Source organism: Schistocerca piceifrons, chromosome 2 (genome assembly GCF_021461385.2).
Source record: "Schistocerca piceifrons isolate TAMUIC-IGC-003096 chromosome 2, iqSchPice1.1, whole genome shotgun sequence".
Classification (NCBI taxonomy): domain Eukaryota; kingdom Metazoa; phylum Arthropoda; class Insecta; order Orthoptera; family Acrididae; genus Schistocerca; species Schistocerca piceifrons.
In genome coordinates, this window is record NC_060139.1 from 636,688,232 (window position 1) to 636,711,596 (window position 23,365).

A 23,365-nucleotide genomic window follows, 5' to 3' on the forward strand; every position below is an offset into this window, starting at 1 on the left:
TTTGGATCAAGGCAACCAGGTAGATGCTGTATTTCTTGATTTTCCGAAAGGATTTGACTCAGTGCAGCACCTACAATTATTGTCAAAGGCTCGATCATATGGGGTATCAAGCGAAATTTGTGACTGGATTCAGGGCTTTTTGGTTGCGAGGACACAGCACGTTATCTGGCATTGAGAGTTATCGTCCGATGTAGAAGTAACATAGGGTGTTCCACGGAAAGTGTGTTGGGGCCCTTGATGTTCATATACTTTATTAGTAACCTTGCAGACAATATTAAAAGTAAAATCAGGCTTTTTGTAGATGGTGCAGTTATCTGCATTATCTGAAAGAAGCAGCAAAAATATTCAGTCACAGCTTGATAATATTTAAAATTTGCACTTCACAAAACGGAGAAACATAGTATCCTATGACTATGAGTCACTGAGGGAATCGGCCAAATCATACAAACACCCGGATGTAACACTTCGTAGTGATATGAAATGGAGTGATTACATACGTCCAGTTGTGGGGAAACCAGTTGGTAAACCTCGATTTATTGGTACAAAACTGGGGCAGTCCAATCGGTATAAAAAGGAGATTGCTTACGAATCACTCGTGCGAACGATTCTAGAATACTGCTTAAGTGTGGGGGACCCGTACCAGGCAGGAATAAAAGTGGGTGTTGAACGTACACAGGAAGGGGCAGCACGAATAGTCACAGGTTTGTTTAATCCGTGGGTGAGTGTCACCGAGATGCTGAAGGGACTTCACAGGAAGACTCTTGAAGATAGACGTAATCGATCCCAAGAAATGAAATTTCTTTGCGGTGGTGGTGCAGTTGAAATATCCGCGCCGTTACCTTCCAGTGCTGACTGCTTGTGACAATGCAGCAGCGAAGACTGTGTGATGCACATTTTTATGCATATGTACACATATACATAAAAAACACGTACACAAAAATGTGCATCGTACAGTCTCCGACGCTGCATGATCACAGATGGTCAACACTGGAAGGTAATGGTGCGGAGTGTTCAATGGCACTTAATACCAAGAAGATTTAATAATTTGGGAAAACAAAAAGTGAAAGCTTATGTAAAATGTATCTTAACTTGAAGCAGCTGTCTGAAGAAAAACCTGTCGGTTCGAAACCGGTAACGGCGTTATTTAAATAAATAAACAACACAGTAAAAAGTGTCTGGTTGCTGTTTCGTCTACGTAACAGTCAGCCTATATTTTGTACTCCGTCAAAGGCATAGAACGTCAGTTTTCGACAAAATAGCAAAATGTGTTAGATTCAAAGTAATCACTTTTATTTAAAACGTATTCTATTTAGAGTATCTTTCGTAATCTATTTTTTCATTTTTTTATTCTGAATAAATATGTACGAATTTTTAGAATTTCCTACTTGAATGTAAGAGAAGCAGGACTTTCGCTTCAGCACTGGCATGATCTCGTCCTCTTTCACGTATGGGAGTTATCTAAAATGTAAATAAAATTAACTTTTTACTATCAAATTGATATGACCCGTGGTCCAGTGATAGTGTCTGTAATTCATAATCAAAACGTCTTCGGGCCTGGGTTCGAATTCCGCCGCTGTTTGAATTTTGATTAATTATCAGCATTGGCGGCCGAAGACTTCCGGCCTAAGAGGTCACCCTCATTCTATCAACGGCCTTCTCAAAGAGGGCAGAGGAGTGGACAGAAGTTCAGGGCACTCTCTTGTCCTAGGGGTAGGAAATTGCACCTAAAGGCGGAAGAATCAGCAATGATCAACGGCATTAGGATGCAGAAGGCAATGGAAACCACTGCATTAAAGATATGTAACGTGAATCCATGGGAAACGTGGTCTCTAACTGAAATAGTGTCATCATCTCTCCGTTGGCAAAATATTCCGGAATAGCCCCCATTCGGATCTCCGGGAAGGGACTGTCAAAGTGGAGGTTACGATGAGAAAAGGATTGAATAATCAACGAAAGGATAACGTTCTAGGAGTCGGTACGTGGAATTTCAGGAGCTTGAACATGGTAGGGAAACTAGAAAATCCGAAAAGGGAAATGCAAAGGATCAATCTAGAATTAGGAGGGGTCAGTGAAGTCAAGCGGAAAAAAGACAAGGATTTCTGGTCAGATGTGTATAGGGCCATATCAACAACAGCAGAAAATGGTATAACGGGAGTAAGTTTCGTTATGAATAGGGAGGTAGGGCAGAGAGTGTGTTAATGTGAACAGTTCAGAGACGGAGTTGTTCTTATCAGAATCGACAGCAAACCAACACCGACAACGACAGTTCAGGTGTACATGAAGATGAAGAGATAAATAAAGTGTATGTGGATGCTGAAAGGGTAATAGAGTATCTAAAGGGTGATGAAAATATAATAGTCATGGGGGACTGGAATACAGTTGTAAGGGAAGGAGTAGAAGAAAAGATTACAGGACAATATGGGCCTGGGACAAGGACTGAGAGAGGAGAAAGACTGAGTTTTGTAACAAGTTTCAGCAAGCAATAGCGAATACTGTGTTCAAGAATCGCAAGAGGAGTTGGTATACTTGGAAAAGGCCGAGTGATATAGAGAGATTTCAGTTAGATTACATAATGGTCAGAGAGAGATTCCGAAATTCACATACCGGATTGTAAGGATTACCCAGGTGCAGATGTACACTCAGATCACAATACAGTAGTGATAAATAGTATGCTGAAGTTTAACGCATTAGTCATGAAGAATCAATGCGCAAAGAAGTGGGATACGGAAGAGCTAACCAATGACGAGATACGATTGACGTTCTCTAAGGCTATAGATACAGCAATAAGGAATAGCTCAGTAGGCAGTACAGTTGAAGAGGAATGGACATCTCAAAAAAGGGCCATCACCAAAGTTGGGAAGGAAAACATAGATAAAAAGAAGGTAACGGCGAAGAAATAATGGGTAACAGAAGAAATACTGCAGTTGATCGATGAAAGCAGAAAGTACAAAAATGTTCCACAAAACTAGGAAATACACAAAAACACGTTGCTTAGGAATGAAAGAAATAGGAAGTGCACGGAAGCTAAGATGAAATGGCTGCAGGAAAAAGGTGAAGACGTCGAAAAAGAAACGATTGTCGGAAGGACAGACTCAGCATACAGGAAAGTGAAAACAACCTTTGGTGACATTAAAAGCAAGGGTGATAACATTAAGAGTGCAACGGGAATCCCTCTGTTAAATGCAGAGGAGAGAGCAGATATGTGGAAAGAATACACTGGAAACCTCTTTGAGGAGGAAGATTTGTCTGATGAGATAGAAGAAGAAACAGGAGTCGATTTTGAGGAGATAGGGGATGCAGTATTAGAATCAGAATTTAAAAGACTTAGGAGAACTTATGATCAAATAAGGCCGAAGGGATAGATAACATTCCACCAGAATTTCTGAAATCATTGGGGAAGTGACAACAAAACGACTATTCACGTTGGTGTGTAGAATGTATGACTCTGACGACATACCATCTGAATTTCGGAAGATCATCAGCCACACAATGCCGCAGACGGTAAGAGCTGACACGTGAGAGAATTATCGCGCAATCAGCTTAACAGCTCATGCATCCAAGTTGCTTACAAGAATAATGTACAGAAGAAAGGAAAAGAAAACTGAGGATGCGCTAGATAACGATCAGTTTGGCTTCAGGAAAGGTAAAGGCACGAGGTGGGCAATTATGACGTTGCGGTTAATAATGGAAGCAAGACTAAAGACAAATCAAGACACGTTCATAGGATATGTCGACCTGGAAAAAGCGTTCGACAATGTAAAATGGTGCTAGATGTTCGAAATTCTGACAAAAGTAGGGGTAAGGTATAGGAAGAGGCCTGTCATATACAATATGTACAACAGCCAAGAAGGAATAATAAGAGTGGATGAGCAAGAAGGAAGTGCTCTTATAAGAAAGGTTGTAATACAAGGACGTAGCCTTTCACCCCTGCTGTTCAATGCATACACCGAGGAAGAAATGATGGGAATAAAAGAAATGTTCAGGAGTGGAACTGAAATTAAAGTTGATAGGGTATCAATGATACGATTCACTGATGACTTTGCTACCTTGAGTGAATATGAAGAAGTATTACACGATCCGTTGAACGGAGTAAACAATCTGAGTACAGAATACGAATTGAGAGAAAATCGAAGAAAGAAGAAGGTAATGAGAAGTAACAGAAATGAAACGAGAAACTTAACATCAGGATTGATGTCGAAGTAGACGAAGTTAAGGAATTCTTCTACCTAATCACTAAAATAACTAACGGCGAACGGAGCAAGGAGAATATAAAAAGCAGACTAGCAATGGCAAAAAGGGCATTCCTGGCCAAGAGAAGTCTTCTAATATCAATATCAGCCTTAATTTGAAGAAGAAATTTCTGAGAATATACGTCTGGAGTACAGCATTGAGTGAAATATGGGCTGTGGGTAAACCGGAACAGAAGAGAATCGAAGCATTTGAGATGTGGTGCTACAGACGAATGTTGTAAATGAGGTAGACTGATAAGGTAAGGAATGAGGAGGTTCGGCGCGGAATCGGAGAGAAAGGAAACATGAGGAACTTCTGATAATGAGAAGGGATAGGATGATAGGACACTATTGAAACATGAAGGAATGACTTCCATGGTACTAGAGGGAGCAGTAGAGCGTAAAAACTGTAGAGGAAGACAGAAATTGGAATACATCCAACAAATAATCGAGGACGTAGGTTGAAAGGGCTTCTCTTAGATGGAGAGGTTAGCACAGGAGAGGAATTCGAGGCTGGCCGCCTCAAACCAGTCAGATGACTGATGAATAATAAAAAAAATTGCAAATATACGAAGTAAACTTTATACACTTTTCACACTTTATTTTCGAATCATATTCAGTTACTGTATCACTTTGACTACTCACACCTCAATTTTTAGTTTTATTCGCCTACTGCACTACAGTTTCTTTTTCTCCCTTAGACACTGATAAGAAACTGACGTTCGAACCCACGACGGGTCTTGCTTTATATACCTCTATCAATGGGTATCACTATTGGCGAATTCCAGAACCGTCCAAAATGGCTTCGAATGGTCCACAATGTATCAAAACATTCAAAAACATTCGAAAGTGTTCTGAAATATTCCACGATGATGTGGGATGTTCCGGGATGTTTCCGAATATTCTGGGATCTTCCCAAGTGTTCAGACCATTCTCGAACATTCTAGAACATCCTGGATCCTTGTGGAACATTCCGGAACAATATGAAACGTTTTGGAATGATCTCAAATACTCTAGAATGATCCGGAAAACTAGAATTTTAGAGAAATATCTAGAGGGCTAAACACTTCAACCCCTATATCTTAATAAGAGGCCTTTCAGATGAAAACGGGAGCCTTCTTCAAAGCAAGGTGTAGAGGGCTGAGACACCATATAAGTCGCTTAAACGTACAGTGGCTCGTTTCTGATTTTTTGCGGTACGCACACGGTAAACTTACTTTCGTAATACGTTTTGCCTACCAGTTCATCCCTATAACTCATCCCCATTTCTCTCAGAATTTCGAACACATTGCACCATTTTACATTCTTGGGCTCTTTTCCAGGTCAACAAACTTAAGCGGTGCTGCGGCTCGGGTTGGTGCTGATTGTAGGTTTCCGCTTTCTGTTGGAGGCCAGACGGTATCGTTTAGTTGGCATGGTTGCGGTTCTTCTCATGCTGACTGGCGCCTCTAGATTTCGCAAGCGTGTCCTGTCCGCTAGTGGCAGCATCGGTGGTTAGCGGTATATTGTAACTGTTGCCCTGTCTTTGGAGGACGTCGTTGTTTTTCAGGGTCTTGTGAGTGGTCCAGTTCAGTTGGGGGCTCAGGAGGAGCCAGGTTCGCGCAGTGACAAAACACGCCAGGACTGCTGGCGGCATCCATGGGCTGCCGGATGGAAGGGCTGTGGTCACGAGGGTGCACGACCTCATCGTAAACCGGATCGAGCAAGTTTTAAGATGAGTGCATTTCAATCCAAGTAGAGAAACCTCCACCATTGTGTTATCTCGCCATTGTCCAGTGACTTGGGTTCCTGTTGCTGCTAGTATTGTCGCTGAGGGAGAAGCAGCGAGTTCAGTGGTTGGGGAAGGCGGATCTGATTAGCTTTCCTCGACTTCTTATTACTATTTACTGCGTTCAATTCAACCAGCGGTAATTTTTCTTGCTTGGTGGCCACTAACGCCGCCAGTTACCTGCCCTGGGGGTTAGTATATGTAAAGGCGGTGTTCGTTTCCTCGCCGAGTAGTTTTCAGAGCTATCTTGAATGTAGGCCGGTTGGTGATTCTTCTACTCTGGTGGTAGTGATTCCTTTCTCGTTCCAAGCGCTCTAAGCACAGTATTCTGAGGAAGTAGTGCAGACCGCCCGTTGGGGCTTTGGCGTATTGTTCCATCGTTCCATTTGGTTTATCGGACGTCAGGTAGCAAGATTATCATTAGTCATTCGTTAGACTGACACTATTCTGAGTTACCATCTTGTGTAGTGAATGCCTATCTCATCGCTCGCGGAAGTGCTTGGTGCCGGCTCTTCTAAGAGGTCGATTCCTGGAGCACCGTCTGTGGCCCCCTGGTTCTTGGAAGACATATGTTTTCTAAAAGGAGGGCTGATGGCCAGTGTAACACTCCTTCAGTCCACGCCTCATTCAAGTATAATCTGCCTCAGTACCCTTTTAGGAACTTTTGTACTGGTCCTTTTGTTTCATTGTTGTATTGTTAATTACAATAATTTGTAACGCCTACGTTAAAGGCTATATATGTCTAGTTAATAGTTCTGGTGGCCTTTTGGAATAAATCTAGGAGCGTAGTGTTCTGTGGATGTTAATGGTTGTGATACAAAATTTACCATCATCTTATTTCACCCGTTTGGTGAACAGATGCTTGTTTCTTTTAATTAACCTCTGCTATTGTATTTGCTGTTTTACAGGAGCTATCTAAATTTTTTATATTATTGCCGTTCCTGGCATGTAAGGCCTTCAGTCGTGATTGTGGTCACTTGCCTTGAATTCTAATTTGGTATTTGTACTTACGCAGTAAGCCATTAAAACCTTATTTACTGACATTCCTGACGTCTGATGCCTTCTGCTGTGTTTGTGGCGACTTGCCTTTAATATTTCAATACCTGTAATTTGTAAGTTGCAGAAAGTTTTGAATAATTCTTAATTTATTGCCATTCCTGGCGTGTAAGGCCTTCTTCCCAGACCGCAGTGGCTTGCTTTTAAAACATTATCTGCTGTATGTGTATTTACTGGTGATTTGCTAAATTGTAACTCATTGAAAACACTGTTATTTACACTTTTGCTTGTTCTTTCGTTAATAATGTGTGGTATTTTTATCTATTGTTGAGTCTGGAATTACTCGTTTAAAATAAATTGTGTGTAACTGTAAAAGGCAACCAATATTATCTGATTACGGCCACGTCCACAATCGTAACCGAATCCTGCCTTCCATTGACCACCAGGTTTCACAACCCTATGAGCCTGTCCAGATTTTTCTGTATGTCGTACTTCAGTTATCAACCACAATGCCAGAACTGCTTCTCTGATGCCTTTATCTTTCCTAAAAGCAAAAGTGATCATCGTCTAACAGATCCTCCATTTTCTTTCCTACTGTTGTGTATATTACTTTTGTCAGTACCTCGCATGCGTGAGCTGTTAAGCAGATTGTACGACAATTCCTGCACTTGTCAGCTCTTGCTGTCTTCGGAAATGTGTGGATGATATTTTTCGGAAAGTGTTATGGTATGTCGCCAGATGCGTATATTTTATAGACCAACATGAACAGTTGTTTGTGGCCACTTCCCCCAAATAGTTTAGAAATTCTCGTGAATATTATATATTTCGTCTGCATTGTTTGAACTAAAGTCTTCCAAAGGTCTTCTAAATTGTGATTCTAATACTGGATTTCCCTATTTCTTCTAAACCGACTGCTGTTTCTTCTATCACATCAGACAAGTCTTCCCCCTCATAGAAACCTTAGATGTGCTCTTTCCACCTATCCTCTCTCTCCTCTGCTTTTAACAGTGGAATTCTCTTTGCAGTCTTAATGTTACCTCATTTTGCATTTCATTTCTCCGTAGGTTGTTTTGACTTTTCCGTGTGCTGAGCCAATCCTTCCGACGTTACTTTTTTCTATTTCTTCACGTTTTTCATGGTGCCATATAGTCTTAATTTCCCTGCAGTTCCCCTTTATCTCATTCCTCAAGATATTTGTGCTGTATAAAGGGCTTTCCTCCATTCAACTACATCATCGACGGTCGGTACGAAGTCTGATACCGCCCGTGGACCATGCGGAAGGGAAGTAACGAATAATCACAACATCGATAGCAACTTGGCTTCCCGAAGACAACTCTCGCCCCTTACCCAGTTGCTGAAAACCGTTTATGTTACAGATAGATATCCGAAAGTCAGTTATGGAAACACAAAAAAGCCGATAGATCAAGTCTCAGAAGAAACCTACGCAAAATAACATTCTATCATTTTAGTCATCGACTGTAGCCTATGAACTATACTTTTAGTGACTTGCCTACTTTCCAATGATTTCGAAATTGGCACCATAAAAGTCAACTGATGATATATCCCCTCCTATTTTTAATCACAGAAAACGTTTTTGCAGGACTGCAAGCTACTTCCTTCAGGCAATGACATGATACGAAACGTCGTTTCGTAATAAATCATTCTAAATAATCCGTCAAATGTTACGAAATTTTCTATTATCCCCTGTTTGCAGCACCAATACAATTTTAATAATGTTGGTTCCAGTTTTAAATGGTTGTGCGTAACATTATCCACTCAGTAGGATAACTGTCAGATTCAGTCCATATACAGTGTATATGAAAATCAATAGCACAAACTGCCACAGGTGAAAATGTGCGATGATAAAAGCAAGAACTAATAAATACGGAACCAAAAATGATTAATTTAAGAGATAATTCAAAATACGCGGTGACGACCTGTCATTGATTCGTGCGCTATACAAGGAAGTAATTACACTTTCCCGCTTCAGAGAATCCTCATGAAACACGTGTCATCAGAGGACAGTGAATGTTTGCGGAAACTTTTGTAAGACATGCAGAAGGGAAGTAACGAATAAACGATTTTTCATTTTCACTTGAGACAATTGCGTACCATGTTTAACGTCCCAGGTTGCAAACGTTACTCAATGTGACGAACATCTGCATCCACGACTGCCTGTAACTGCACTAGATAGCGCCCTACTACTGCCCGAAACACCTCAGCTGTGATACTGGCTGCTCCCTCATTGTGCTCACTTTCTATCTTCAACGTGTGTTAGTGTCTCATTCATAAACGTGGTTCTTCTGGTAACCCTACAGCCACAAATGACATCGGTTCAAATATAATGACCTTTTTCGCCACGTAGTTTGAAACTATCGGTCAATGTTTCTTTATGTTCTTCATCCTCGGTGGAGGAACAGGATCTGTCCGAATCCTTTTAATGCGGCAAAATCGCAAAATTAAGAAGCACTATTGCTGTTGTTTTGATAAAGCAGCTTTACATTAAAGACCTGCTCGCCTTGTCCAAAGCTACGTTGACTGTATGCAACTGTAATGCACACTGATGCTTGCCTTTCAAATCTACGTCACCGTATCAGTCACCATAATAGCAAGCACGACACTAACACTACTAACAATGCAAACCTAGCAGCGCCCAATCTGAAGATCATTCCTGTAACGGTTCAACTCTTCACAACGCTCGTGGCAAGTTGAAATCACCGCGGCTGCTCGCCGTGTTTTAAGAGCGTGTGACTGTAACTAACGCCTCAGCCGCCGTTACTGCTGGTTGCGCAATGTCGCCACGTGGACAAACGTCGGTTGGAGTGGCCTTCTTGCTTGGTGACCAGCGACATGGAAACATCGGTTCGGAGTCGGAGGTCGAGCGGACACATCCTGGTAGACCAGCGACGAGATACATGTCAACGGCGGTGCTGGGCGTCGCCTGAATTTGTCTCTTGATTCCGTACTGCTTTAAGAAGAAGAATTAAGATTTCTGTCGATGTCGATTGTGACTAGCTAATGAAAACTTGTGTCCTATGGGGAGGAAAGCAACAACCGTCGAGTTACAACCGATCTGCGGTTGCTATTTGTGCAAGTGGGCCAGTGTGACAAGCGAGTAGTTGTATCTCAAGACCGTCGATATTTTGTTTATAAGTGGAGGCTCTTGGTCCCACCTCGTTCCATGATAGTTACAATAATTGGATCTGAACTCGGAACTTTGATTGTATTGGGATTAACATTTAGGACTGGTACGTAGTAAGTGCAGTTACGCTATCAATACCGGTACCCACCTTGTGCCTTGAATGAAGCGGGTGTGACTGAAGCTGGCTGAAGCAGTTACGTTTCGAAAAACTTGTACTTACCTTGGTAAATGAATTTTTACAATGTGGATCGGGCACCTGCAGTGCCGCTTTGAGTTTAATTGAAGCTGGGTATTTACCAGCATTGCGCTTTGAATTAAATCTGTTATTGTTCTCTTCTTAAACAACTAAAATTTGACATGGTAATTTTGCGTAAGCACCTTCAGGTCCAATTTGATCTTAATAGAATCTGAAGCTTGGCCAGCGTTACTTTGAATTAAAGCCTCTGATGTTCCTTACTTTTAAACAAATTTTATTTTAACGTAAGAAATTTTGGGTGACCATCTTCGGTGCCGATATCATGTTTGAGCTTCACCAGCGTTGTGCTTTAAATTAAATCTACTAGTGCTTTTGTTTTTGAACAGTCAAATATGTACATAATAATTTTGGGTGGTCACCTTCATAGCCAGTTTGTTGTTAGCTGAAACCGGAGAATGATCGGCGTGGTTCTGAATTACACTTTCTAACGTTGCTTGTTTTAAATAAACTGAATTAAACATGATTTCCCTGGGCACCTTCAGCGCCGGTTTTATGTTAACTGGAGCTTGACCAGCTTTATGTTTTGCATTATAATCCGCTAATTTTCTTGTTTTTAAACTATTAAGTTTTACGTAAGAATTTTGGGTGAGCACGTTCAGCAATATTTAATGTTGATTGCTGCTGGAGCTTGACCATGTGTTTTAGACTGACTTGGATTTGTGCCCTGATATTTTCTTATCAATAGTACTGGTACTGTCTAAACGGAAGGGTGGATATATTTTGTCTATTTATGATTGGGCCTTTCCTCTGAAAGTGGAATTTTTTTGTGATGACCTTTTGGAAAATAAAATTCGTTTTGAAAACATGTGCACTACATTCAACTCAGCACTACCGCTTGCTAAGAAGCAGTTATACCACATTTCTTATAAAGTTGGGTAGTCATACGGCGAACAGTTTTCTGTCTACACTGGCTCAAGTAGCTGAAGCTTAATTATAATCACCCGGTATATTTCTCTTAATAGCAAATTTATAATTCAAGTGTTAACTCTGCAGTTAACTGCCAATGTAACTGAGTCTACATTCCACTCATAGCTTACCTTACCAACAAACACAATTTGCTGCAGGCTCATACCTGTTTATGCAGAAACCTGTTGGTGTAATTACTGTAGTCTTATCTCTGGAGTGTCAGGAACTTTTTAATGTCCTTGGAACTTCGCTGCTCCTTTTCTTTTGACTGTATCAGTGGCAGTGCTGCGCAATACGCTTTTCGGTTATCAGAGAATATTTTTAGAGTTATAATTCTCAGGATTTATAATTATAAAATATTTCAGGTCAACGTGCAGCTTACAATTAAGCACAGAAATAAAGTACAGGCGATCTTTATCAACTTCACGTATCCATCAACATTCTCCAACCAAGATGGACAATACATCACAAGAGTTAATACAGAAATAAAGTACAGAAGAAATGATCAACTTCATTCAACCATCAACATCCTCCAACCAAGATGGACAATATATCACATGAGTTAAACCAATATTGATAATATATCACAAGAGTTACCATCAACTGTGACTAATTAAGTTTTCTGTGCAAGTTCAGTTCTTGTCATCCAACATAATGTACATATTGACTTCAAATTCGGCTGCACACAGCTCACAAAATTTATAAGAGGTCTGTGAGAATGATGACTGTGAGAACATGAGTCTCTGTAGACCTAGTGTTTACTTCATGCTTAAAGTGACAGAAAGAGTGGTGAAACATGGATTTTGGGAGGATGACGATTTGACTTCGAAGGAAGTAGACGTATAAGGACGGGGATTAAATTTAGCAGAGACATGATTGAGCAAAAGCCTGTACCATTCGGAAAGTTCTTATTTATTGACTCAGACTTTGTCAGTTTCAGCGCTTTCATTTGTTAATAGTTTCAAAATACAGAGAGACAACTATCAAAGGCTTGTCCTGTGAGTTTTCATTAGCAGCACCCACGCACTTTTTGTCGGTGTAGTTCGTATAACGTGTGGATCGATGATGTGTTGAGGCTGGTAAACGACCTGCAACAACGGTTCCGTTCTCATATTCAGAACAGCTGTTGTTTTCATTGTCACTTCTACATAAAGCACTGTTTTAATGGACAAGTATCGTTTACAGACCATCGAAATATTCATCATTGTAGACAGAAGAGACCACGTTGTGTGCGAACATAAGTAATAATTTCAGACCTAATTCTAGATAAGTTGCTCCATCATTGTCACCCAGCTGATACCAGACACCGCCAAGAAGAACAACAGTGGGAATATTCTGATTAGCTAGGATGAAAACAGATTTAATAATTTTACCCTAAGCTATACATTGGCGTGCCTACCTATGACACGACTGATAAGAGATTCTTATGTAGTTAGTATTATGTGGTTAGGTGTTTCATATTATTCTTGACTATTCTACCTGTATTACTAAAGTTAAGATATTTCTTCAATATCAATGAAGAATTATTGCTTAATTATATCAATTGTTGATTGTCAGAGTGGGCACTGGACGATATCTATATTTGCCAAATAAAACCCGCAAAAAAGGACAAATGACTGCTGAGGTTTATCATTTGTAAATCATATCACAGTCGCTGAGTGCACCCACGTCCCTAATGGAAGGTAACTAGCCTACAATTTCTTCTCGCACCTCATGTGCAACTTGACTAGATTAATTCCATTTTTCTTTATATCAAGTGGCACTACAGTCAGTTTAAGTTTTTAGATGTAGATTAGTCTGTGTCGTCTAGGAACTTAGGGTCTCTCTACAGGAAGCGGTAGTACGTAATGTTGTTTTTATTATAGGGGTTATACTGCGTGTAAAATATTTTTATATAAGTGCGATTTCTACGTGTGATTAGAACATGAATTTGTTGTAATTGTGAGAACTGGTACCAAAATTTAAAGTGGTAAGGTAATATTTTTCTCGGGAATATAAGACGAAGGCAAAATAAAAGATGGCTTCTGAAAGCAAACTAATATGTAGTTAGGTTCTGGCACAGACAGTACCTGAGAACATGACACACTTTACATCGCAAGCAAAAGTACAGCGTGTACAATGACCAAAGATTACATCTTGGATATTCAACATGCCGGAATAATCAAACGTAGGGACAACAATAACGTTCAGCGATAGGCAAAGGTTCAGAGGGAAATTACGACGCCAAGCCACAATGATTGGCAGTCGTAGCCATCTGCAATCGCAGATGTCACAGATGAGGTTAATCGACATGGGGATATGAATCTGTGATACTAAATCCGGTTGCATCACGCCCCGGAAGAGCGACTGTAAAAGAGAGTAGAGGCTATGACACAATTTAAATGTATTAAGATATTGCGGAAGTTAAGGTCTCTGCCAAGATATTGAAATACGTGAATAGCTGTACTTGATATTGGAAAATGTGACTAGGAGTACCCATTAACACCTATGTGTGAAGTTTATGTAAATGTAGAAGATATTCCTGTCACTATTGTTTTGGATGCTGAAAGGTCGGTGAATGTTATATCAAGTAATCTTTTTGAACGAGTAGCGCACAAGATTAGTGTGCTAATTCTCCACTTACATAATTACAAAAACGTTGGAACAGTAGACACGAAATCAAGGAACGTTAGAAAGCAAATACAGTTGAATATAATTTCTGAGAACATTTCTCTCCTCTTGGTGAACAGCGTTTTTTTAATTACTTAAAAATGCACGTGCACAGTCACAACCACAAGAAATTTTTTTAGGAGGTTACCGGTTTCGGTCTGTTGTAGACCATCTTCAGATCTACATCATGGTGTTACGTCTGAAGAATATAATAATCCCAATCCCGAAGAAAGCCGGTGTTGACAGATGTGAAAATTACTGAACTATCAATTTAATAAGTCACGGCTGCAAAATACTAACGCGAATTCTTTAAAGGCGAATGGAAAATCCAGTAGAGGCCGACGTTGGGGAAGATCAGTTTGGATTCCGTAGAAATATTGGAACACGTGAGGCAATACTGACCCTACGGCTTATCTTAGAAGCTAGATTAAGGAAAGGCAAACCTACGTTTCTAGCATTTGTAGACTCAGAGAAAGTTTTGACAATGTTGACTGGAATACTCTTTCAAATTCTGAAGGTGGCAGGGGTAAAATACAGGTAGCGAAAGGCTATTTACAATTTGTACAGAAACCAGATGGTAGTTATAAGAGTCGAGGGACATGAAAGGGAAGCAGTGGTTGGGAAGGGAGTGAGACGGGGTTGTAGTCTCTCCCCGATGTTATTCAATCTGTGTATTGAGCAAGCACTGAAGGAAACAAAAGAAAAATTTGGAGTACGAATTAAAATCCATGGAGAAGAAATAAAAACTTTGAGATTCGCCGATGACATTGTAAATCGGTCAGAGACAGCAAAGGACTTGGAAGAGCAGATGAACGGAATGGATAGGGTCTTGAAAGGAGGATATAAGATGAACATCAACAAAAGCAAAACGAGGATAATGGAATGTAGTCGAATTAAGTTGGGTGATGCTGAGGGAATTAGATTAGGAAATGAGACACTTAAAGGGGTACAGGAGTTTTGCTATTTGTGGAGCAAAATAACTGATAATGGCCGAAGTAGAGAGGATATAAAATGTAGACTGGCAATGGCAAGGAAAGCGTTTCTGAAGATCAGAAATTTGTTAACATCGAGTATAGATTTAAGTGTCAGGAAGTCATTTCTGAAAGTAATTGTATGGAGTGTAGCCATTTATCGAAGTGAAACATGGACGACAAATAGTTTGGACAAGAAGAGTATAGAAGCTTTCGAAATGTGGTACTACGGAAGAATGCTGAAGATTAGATGGGTAGATCATATTACTAATAAGGAAGTATTGAATAGGATTGGGGAGAAGAGAAGGTTGTGGCACAACTTGACCAGAAGAAGGGATGTTCTGAGGCATCAAGGGATCACCAATTTAGTATTGGAGGGCAGCGTGGAGGGTAAAAATCGTAGAGGGAGACCAAGAGATGATTACACTAAGCAGATTCAAAAGGATGTAGGTTGCAGTAGGTACTGGGAGATAAAGAAGCTTGCACAGGATAGAGTGGCATGGAGAGCTGCATCAAACCAGTCTCAGGACTGAAGACCACAACAACAACATGTCTGAAGATGGTTTAAAACAGACGAAACCTGTAAAGGATTGATAGTATAATATGTTTTTGACACACAAACTGTCTGTGAGATTTAGGGACGTATCAACCTCATGGAAATTGTTCTTATAGGTTTGATGGAGACAAAGTCCAGACAGATTTAGGGCGAAGGGAAGAGTACATGGCATGTATTGCCGAAAGACGAAGGTTAGGCTGATTGCAATGACAGATAATGAGACACATACACAGACACACACAGGCGTCTATACCAAACTGAAACAACAGATGTACTGCATATGGCGCAAAAGAAACAGCAGAAGATGATGGAGTCAGAGCAATTGGCAGCAGAACGGACTCATCAGTTGTCACGTATTTCCTTTCACTATTCACAAATTTATATATTGTTATTTAGAAGTTGTTATATTCAGTTCCCTTGCTTCATTGAATAATATGAAAAGCCTATAATTAATGAAATACAAACTTTTCTGTGAACATTATGCAAAAAATGTATTAAAGTTAGAATAAATGTTACTTCCGATTTCTTCAATTTAAATAATATTTGTGTGTAGTAGTTATATTTAAGAGTCTTCTTTCATGAAAGTGAATTTTATTCGAACTTCATTACTGATTCTTATTTAAAATGGGATGGATACATGACTGACTTTATTCCTAAAAAGGTCTGATGTACATGACACAGCTGATTTGATATTAAATTTTGAAAAATATGAATTTGTCCACTTGTAACCTCAAATACCTTCTATATAAATTAAGCTGGTAGAAGTTGTGGAGGGGAAGTTTTACCGTGAGTTCTGTCCTTACAGTTATTGATACAGAAACCAGGGTGAGCAGAGCTCCATAGATGCGAAGGCCTGAGTTAACGTATTATAATAGAAGTTGAAGACAGATAATAAAGTGTGGAACTATGTGAGAACTTCCATATGAATAAGTAAAGAGTGCGACAACTTCAACGAACTTCCAATGAAGTTGATGAATTTGTTTATCTTATAACATCAAGTAAAACACGTGCATAGTGCAGTGGCAGTGTCACGTAAATTAATTTGGAAATTTCAGCGTGCAGACTGAAGCAGTTCTTGCGAGTCGGCGAAATATTCTCTTCATAACCACTGTGCTAGTGAATATGGACGAGGACAACAGTGTGTTTTCCGTAACTATGGAGAATGAAGTGACCGTGATTGTTTAACGAGCAACGAATTTCGCTTGGTGTGGACTTGAATAGACGAAAATTTTGAACAATTATATCGATGTATAGTCAAAGAGCTATCCTAATTAAACTCTCAGTAATTGATGTTGTCATTAGCAGATGTACCAATTCCCAGACAAATGATTTCAGAACAGATTTTGAACACTGTACAAGTTTTGAGCTAACCCCGTTCTTCTCAGGCTATTTTTATTGGACATATAACTACCCTTTCAACCCTATGTTGCATGTTCACGATACACCACTGTGGAGAAGCCCATATCAGGAATCATCCGTGTCCCTGTAGGCCACCAACCTGATCAAGTATTAAGAGATGAATTTACTACCTCAGTCCTCAGCAGACGTCCTGGGAACGTCATGCTGTTTCATCATTCGCACGTTTTTACTATTAGATCCCTCTGTTTTAAGAGTTCTCCACGCAAAGTAGAGAAACATTTGTTAGGCTCAGATACTCATACCTCAGAGGAGAATTTTCCTAAATTGTTAGTCGAATCATGTGAATGAAGTAAGTGTAAATTGCTTAAAGTCCACTTCGATGAAGCAAAAATATTTTTTTTACATTTTAATTTTTTTACAAACATATGATTTGTTAATCCAAGAAGATATGTAACTAGAGACCAACGTTGGGGAATCTATATTCAACGGGTTTCTCTGGATTCCTGCTGAAAGTAGTTCCTTAACAGATAAATTCCTTGAGTGCATAAACGTAAGCAACCTGGGAACGAAGTGGGTAATTTTTGAAGACCTCCGGCTAAGAGAAACAAAACAAATATACATCATATCACCAAATCTCCAGTTATGGCATATACATATTTACCAGCAACTCCTGCGTTCTTTATTAGCGTATTTAAATATATCATAGACCCATAACGTGACTAACAATTCATTTAAACAATTGACTTACGGTCTGAACTTTTAGTAGTTCTGGATTCAGAAAAGGTGGACAGTCTAATAACATAGTCTTGTAAGTGCTGAACCTTTGCTGCCATTGGAGGCAATGTGACTGTTTTTGTTTCAGGTAGGAGAGGAATGAAACCTAGCTACTGAAGTTTGTTGGAACACAGCCAACTGCGAGTATACAGCAAGTGTGGAAATTATGACTCTGTAGACCCCATGCTTATTCCGTGCGTGAAGAGGCACAGTAGTGGTCAAAGATGGATTTTGGAGGGATGGCGAGTAGATTAGAAGGTAGTAGACGTATTAGGAAAGAGACTGAAATTTGTAGAGAGGTAGTTGAGATGCTATTGGCGAAACCTCGTGTCAATCGGTAAATTATGAGTTATTAACTCAGATTTTATTGTCAGTGTTAGGACTCTTATATGTTAAGTTGCAAAACATGGATCGACAATTATAAGGTACATCGTACCAGGTTTCATTTAATGGATCCCACGTATTTTCAGTGGTGTACTTACGTCGTTTGGATCATTGGTTTCTGGATGCTAGTAAAGAAACTGCATCTCACTGTCCTGTTTTCGTTTGCGGAATAGTTGCTTTTCCCCATTTTTCTGGTCTATATAAATCACAATTTTATTCGACGACTATCATCCATAATCCTTCAAAATGTTCACTATTGTGCACAGATGACTCCATGTGCGTGCGTCCATGTGCGTGCAAACATTTGAAATAATATTTTAGATAATTCTAGATAAGCCACTGCGTATTCGTAACCGAGCTAATGTTGGAGGCCAGCAGTGAAAATATTCTGCCTAGCTTGACTGAAGACAGGGTTAGTAAATTTACACCAAGCTATAGATATTTGTGCCTACTTAGAACCAACTGATAGGCATAAAGCACAAGGTTTACGTAGTTACAGGTTTTATCTGATTCTTGACCATTCCTACAGAATTACTAAGGTTTAGATATCTCCTCAGTATTAATGAAAAGCGACTGCTTTATCACACCACTTGTTAAATGTCAGAGATGAACAACTTTTACACACTACATCCTTGGGAGTAACAGCTAATGAAATATACAAACTCCCAGAAATACTTTACTAGTTTTCATTTGGCGGATAGGGTAAGGTAGTTTCAGATTAGGGCTATGGATAAAAGTTTTAGGTAAAGTAAACTAGTCTTAGACGAAAAGGTTACATATCAAATACTTTTGAATAACTAGGAAAATATATCATACGAAAGTCAATAAGGGCTTGTAACCCACATTCAAAGATCAGCTCACATTTGCATGACGTCATTTTGTCGTCATCAGGGACAATATGTAAGTGAATGCTGTTATCCCGTTTGCTAGTTCAATGTAGGAATATCTGGGTTGCCTGCTGCGTAGCGAAGTTTAAAATAAAGAATGCGAAGCTCATCCTACATTGTAAAGTGGGGTAGTTTAAATTTTCAGTTTTCACATTGGAAAAAGAAAAGAAAATATTACAATTAAGTTTTTGTTAGTTTCCGGGTGGATACTAGCATACAAAATCGTGTTACACTCATCAGTCGCAACATTGCGCTGGCTGGAGGAGCCAAATCAAAAAGCCTCAGGACACTGATGAAGTGCAGTACTGTGCGGTAAATCGAGTTTAGTCGCAGCAGAAATTATGCGGTTCTGTCAGGGGCGTCCAGGGGGGAAAAGAGAACCAACTGAATTGGCGTGACACAGCTGCATCAAGTCCACCTTTGCTGAAAACGTGTTGCCACACGATAACCCAACCTTATCAGCATTCTACCCATTTTTAACAGGAACCACTAGCAGCGTGAGACGGTAAAGCGACCGTGCGAGCTCACAGAAAACACTGACCAACACTTGCATATCTGGGTGTTACTATAAATCTTACACTGTCTTTCAAGAAACACTGCTGGAACAACAGACTAAAATTCAGTGCAATGAACAATAATTTGAGGACTCTGACTGCCAACACCTGTGGCGCTAGCCATCACGTCCTGAGACCATCTGCTCTTTCGTTGTGTGTGGTATCTGAACAGTACGTCTCACCTGTACACAGTGCAACAACTCACATCGAGTAAGTTGACATTGCTATCAATAATACAGTTCGAAACCTGTCAGGTTGTATGAAGCAAACTCCTGTCGCCAACCTATTCTCGACTGTTGGAACAGCTGCCTCCACTCTCCGAAATGCCTTCACTGGTGATGTGGAGAGATTAAATCAGGTCAATGATTTGCATCATCTACTGCCCAATTATCAAGCTGTGGTCTACCGACTGAAATCCGGAAAGGAATTCATTCATAGCATTCAACCAGTGATGGGAAATCCAGAGTCTAACTACATCTCCATGTGGAAGAATAAACTGTCGCCTGGTATTGCTGCAAAGGTATCTAACCCCAGTTAATGATCCGCAGTATCCTGTTTGGATATAATTAAATCGTCCTGCGGTGGGCGTCCCTCGTTGCGAAACAACATGAAGCGACCATTTCTGTGAGTACTGAACAAGACATGATCCGGGGGTGCTTGCTCATATATCCTCCACTTGAACATTCTTGGTGCAGGGCAGAAACAGATCGAAGCCAACAACAAGGCTATTGGACTTGCTGCGTTCTGGAAATAGTGCCTTGACAAAGAAATCAATAATAGGAAATTTATTGAGGTTAGATTCCATTAGGAACCATGTGTTTAGCGACCGTAATGTAAGTATTGTAAACAAGGAAATTGGCAACTACGGTCAAAGGAGTTTTGAAGTCATTCATTACAGCAAATCTATTTCAGACACTCTGCGATCATCTTTAGTGTAAATTTTAAGTTCTTGAAAACTCATGTAATGAAAGTATAAATTACAACTCCAGCATGACTTCAAAACAGAAGAAAATAGCAACTAACGAACAAAGTTTTTGTTGAAAATATGAAAATTAATTTATTTGAGGCGATAATTTGGAGGTTATGACTATTCCACGTGTATCTATGAGAAATGATGCTTAATAGGGTAGCGTATATGCTGCGGTATAGTTTATTCACAACACCCTGAAAGATGAGATGCCCCCTAGTTCTGGGTCAGCTGAAGCCTGTGAACGCCGGACGACTTCTGACCACGATGGTACAGTGTCAGGCCACTGTGGACATTGGTGATCTAACAATACACTGAGGTGACAAGTCATAGGATACCGATGTGCACGGATACAGATGGCGGTAATATCGCGTACATAAGGTGCGAGAGGACAGTGCTTTGGCGGAGGTGTCATTTGTACTCAGGTGATTTAGTTGAGAAAGTTTCTCACATGGTTATGGCTACACGAAGGGAATTAACAGACTTTTAACGCGAAACGGTAGTAGGAGGCAGAGCATGGCACATTTAATTTGAAAAATCATTATGGCATTCAATATTCCGCCACCCACAGTATCAAAAGTGCGCTGAGAATATAAAAATTCAGGCATTACCTTTCACCAATGCGTTAACGAACGAGAGCAGCTGCGTTTGCGTTGTCAGTGCTAACAGACAACCAACACAGCGTGTAGTACAATGCGGTCAAATTTGGCGTTAATGGGCTGTGGTAGCGAAAGACAGACGCCAAGTGTCTTTGCTAACAGCAAGAGATCGCCTACAGCGCCGCTCCTAGCCTTACGACCATGTCTGTTGGGTCCTAGACGACTGGAAAACCATGGCCCTGTCATATACGTCCAGAGTTCGGTTCGTAAGAACTGGTGAAATTGTTCGAGTGTATCGTAGACTTCACGATGCCCTGGACCCAAGTTCTCAATACGGCAGTGTGATGGTTGTGGCTCCATAATGATGTTGGCTGTGTTTATGTGGAACGGACTGTATCCTCTGGATGTTCGGCTGCTTGAAGACAATTTTTACCCACTGATGGGCGTTATGTTCACATACACGGATGGAATTCTTATGAATGACAAAGCGCCAAGTCACAGTATTCGTGACTGGTTTGAAGAGCATTGTCAACAATTCGAGAAAATGGTATGGCCACCAAGAACGCCCAGCATGAATCTCACGGAACGTTTGGTTGATTGCTTGATTTGTGAGCGGGCACCAAACAACGAGGTCATTAGTCCCTCCGGATTAGGAAAGGATGGGAAATGCAGTCAGCCGTGCCCTCTCAGTGGAACTATGCCGGCCTTTCCCTCAACAGATTTAGGGAAATCACGGAAAACCTACATCAGGATGGCCTGAAGGGGGTTTGAACCGTCGTCCACCCGAATGCGAGTCCAGTTTGCTAACCATTCCGTCACCTCACTCAAACGAATATTTACGGGACATAATCGATAAGCCAGTACGTCTACAAAATCCTGCACTGGCCACAATTTCGCAACTATGGGCTACTATGGAGTCGTCACGGTTCAGTATTTACGTAGCGGACTTCCTAGGACTTGATGAGTCCATGACACATCGAGCGCTGCACATGCCGGAGGAAAGGAGGTCAGACATGATATTAGGATGTATCCTACGAATTGTACCATCTCACTGTGAAGTACATGTGTTTACTGCACATGTTAGTTAAGTACATCTGTGTACATTAATTATTTCCAGTGATTGTCGTGCCTTATTTGCCGTGCCGTGCAGTGAGGACATGTCATTGAATATATGTGGTTGAACTGTGTGAATAAAATACTGATTGTTGCCGCATGCCGCACGTCTCCCCCCCCCCCCCCCCCCCGCTTCCCAGCCCTTCCCCTCAGCTGGCTGTGTTGGACTTCTGTAGGCTCACCACAACACTTGAAAATTCGTTCAGGATGCCGTGAACAAACTACACGGGTGGCACAATGTGTTACACAGGGCAACCTACCTGCCAGGCGAGCGGCGGCTGTGGCGGTGAGAAGCGCGTCGCGGGGGCGGCGTACGGAACGCCGAGGAAGGCCTCGACGGGCTCGAGGTGTCGCGAGTTGAGCTGCAGGATGACCCCGCGGATGGCGCCCGACCGCGTCTCCACGATGCGGGAGCTGTACCGCGGGCCGGCCTCGCAGCAAGGCGGCGGCACGGTGGCCAGCGCGAGCAGCAGCACAGCTACCAGCGGCAGCGGCGGGCGCTGGGGGCGGAGCGCCGGGACTGGCGGCGCGGGCACTCGTCGGCGACGGGCGTCGGCAGCGACGGCGGCGGCGGCGGCGGCGGCGGCGGGAGGGGCTAGCGGCATGCCGCCGGCGCGGCCTCATCGCGGGGCCTCATCGCTGCCCGCTGCCACCGCCGCGGACCGCCCCTCCAGCTCCAGCTGCTGCTGCTGCGGGCATCGCCGCCCTGGCTTCACCAGCCTACTGCTCTGCGCCGGCTTTGGAAATTTTCACCTGCTACTATACCACTAGTCGTGAAGTCACCGGATCCTACAGCTGCCACCTGTAGAAACTCTCAGTTCACATACGAGTCTCAAAGGCACAACCACGATTTGCAGTGTGTTGCACTTAGATGGCTTCTTTACGTTATCCGCAGCTCAGTAAGAGAGCACCTTGTTGCCACATATTTCCACTAATAAAAATTAACTGGCCTTTAAGCAGTAAAATAGTCTCATTAACATAGTTCTGGTGTTTCTGTCAATATGGAATAAGGGGTAATTCCGAATCAGAAAGTCTCCTTTACCCCTCAGGAATCTAAGTCAATCACAGCGAGTGAGCCAACATATGAAAATGTCGCCGATATGTAATCTAAATTTCTTTCGTACGTGTTCCAGAATCGAATCCAGCGCCGATCCACTGAGCGCATTAACAGATGCCCTTAACCATCATTTGTCACACTCGGTGTTGAAAATCACGCTACAATATGAAGCAGTTCCTCCGACATCTTCTTCCTGCA

General features: G+C 41.3%; 1 protein-coding gene across 1 annotated transcript in view; it reads right to left on the minus strand.

Annotated features, from left to right (window-relative positions):
- Positions 1-22,715, minus strand: part of LOC124775683 (neuroligin-2-like) — a 327,437-nt gene extending 304,722 nt beyond the window's left edge. The window contains exon 1 of the mRNA XM_047250511.1: positions 22,371-22,715. Within this exon, the coding sequence (XP_047106467.1) occupies positions 22,371-22,715 (345 nt within the window). The remainder of the gene's footprint in view (positions 1-22,370) is intronic.
- Between the last annotated feature and the right edge of the window lie 650 nt (positions 22,716-23,365).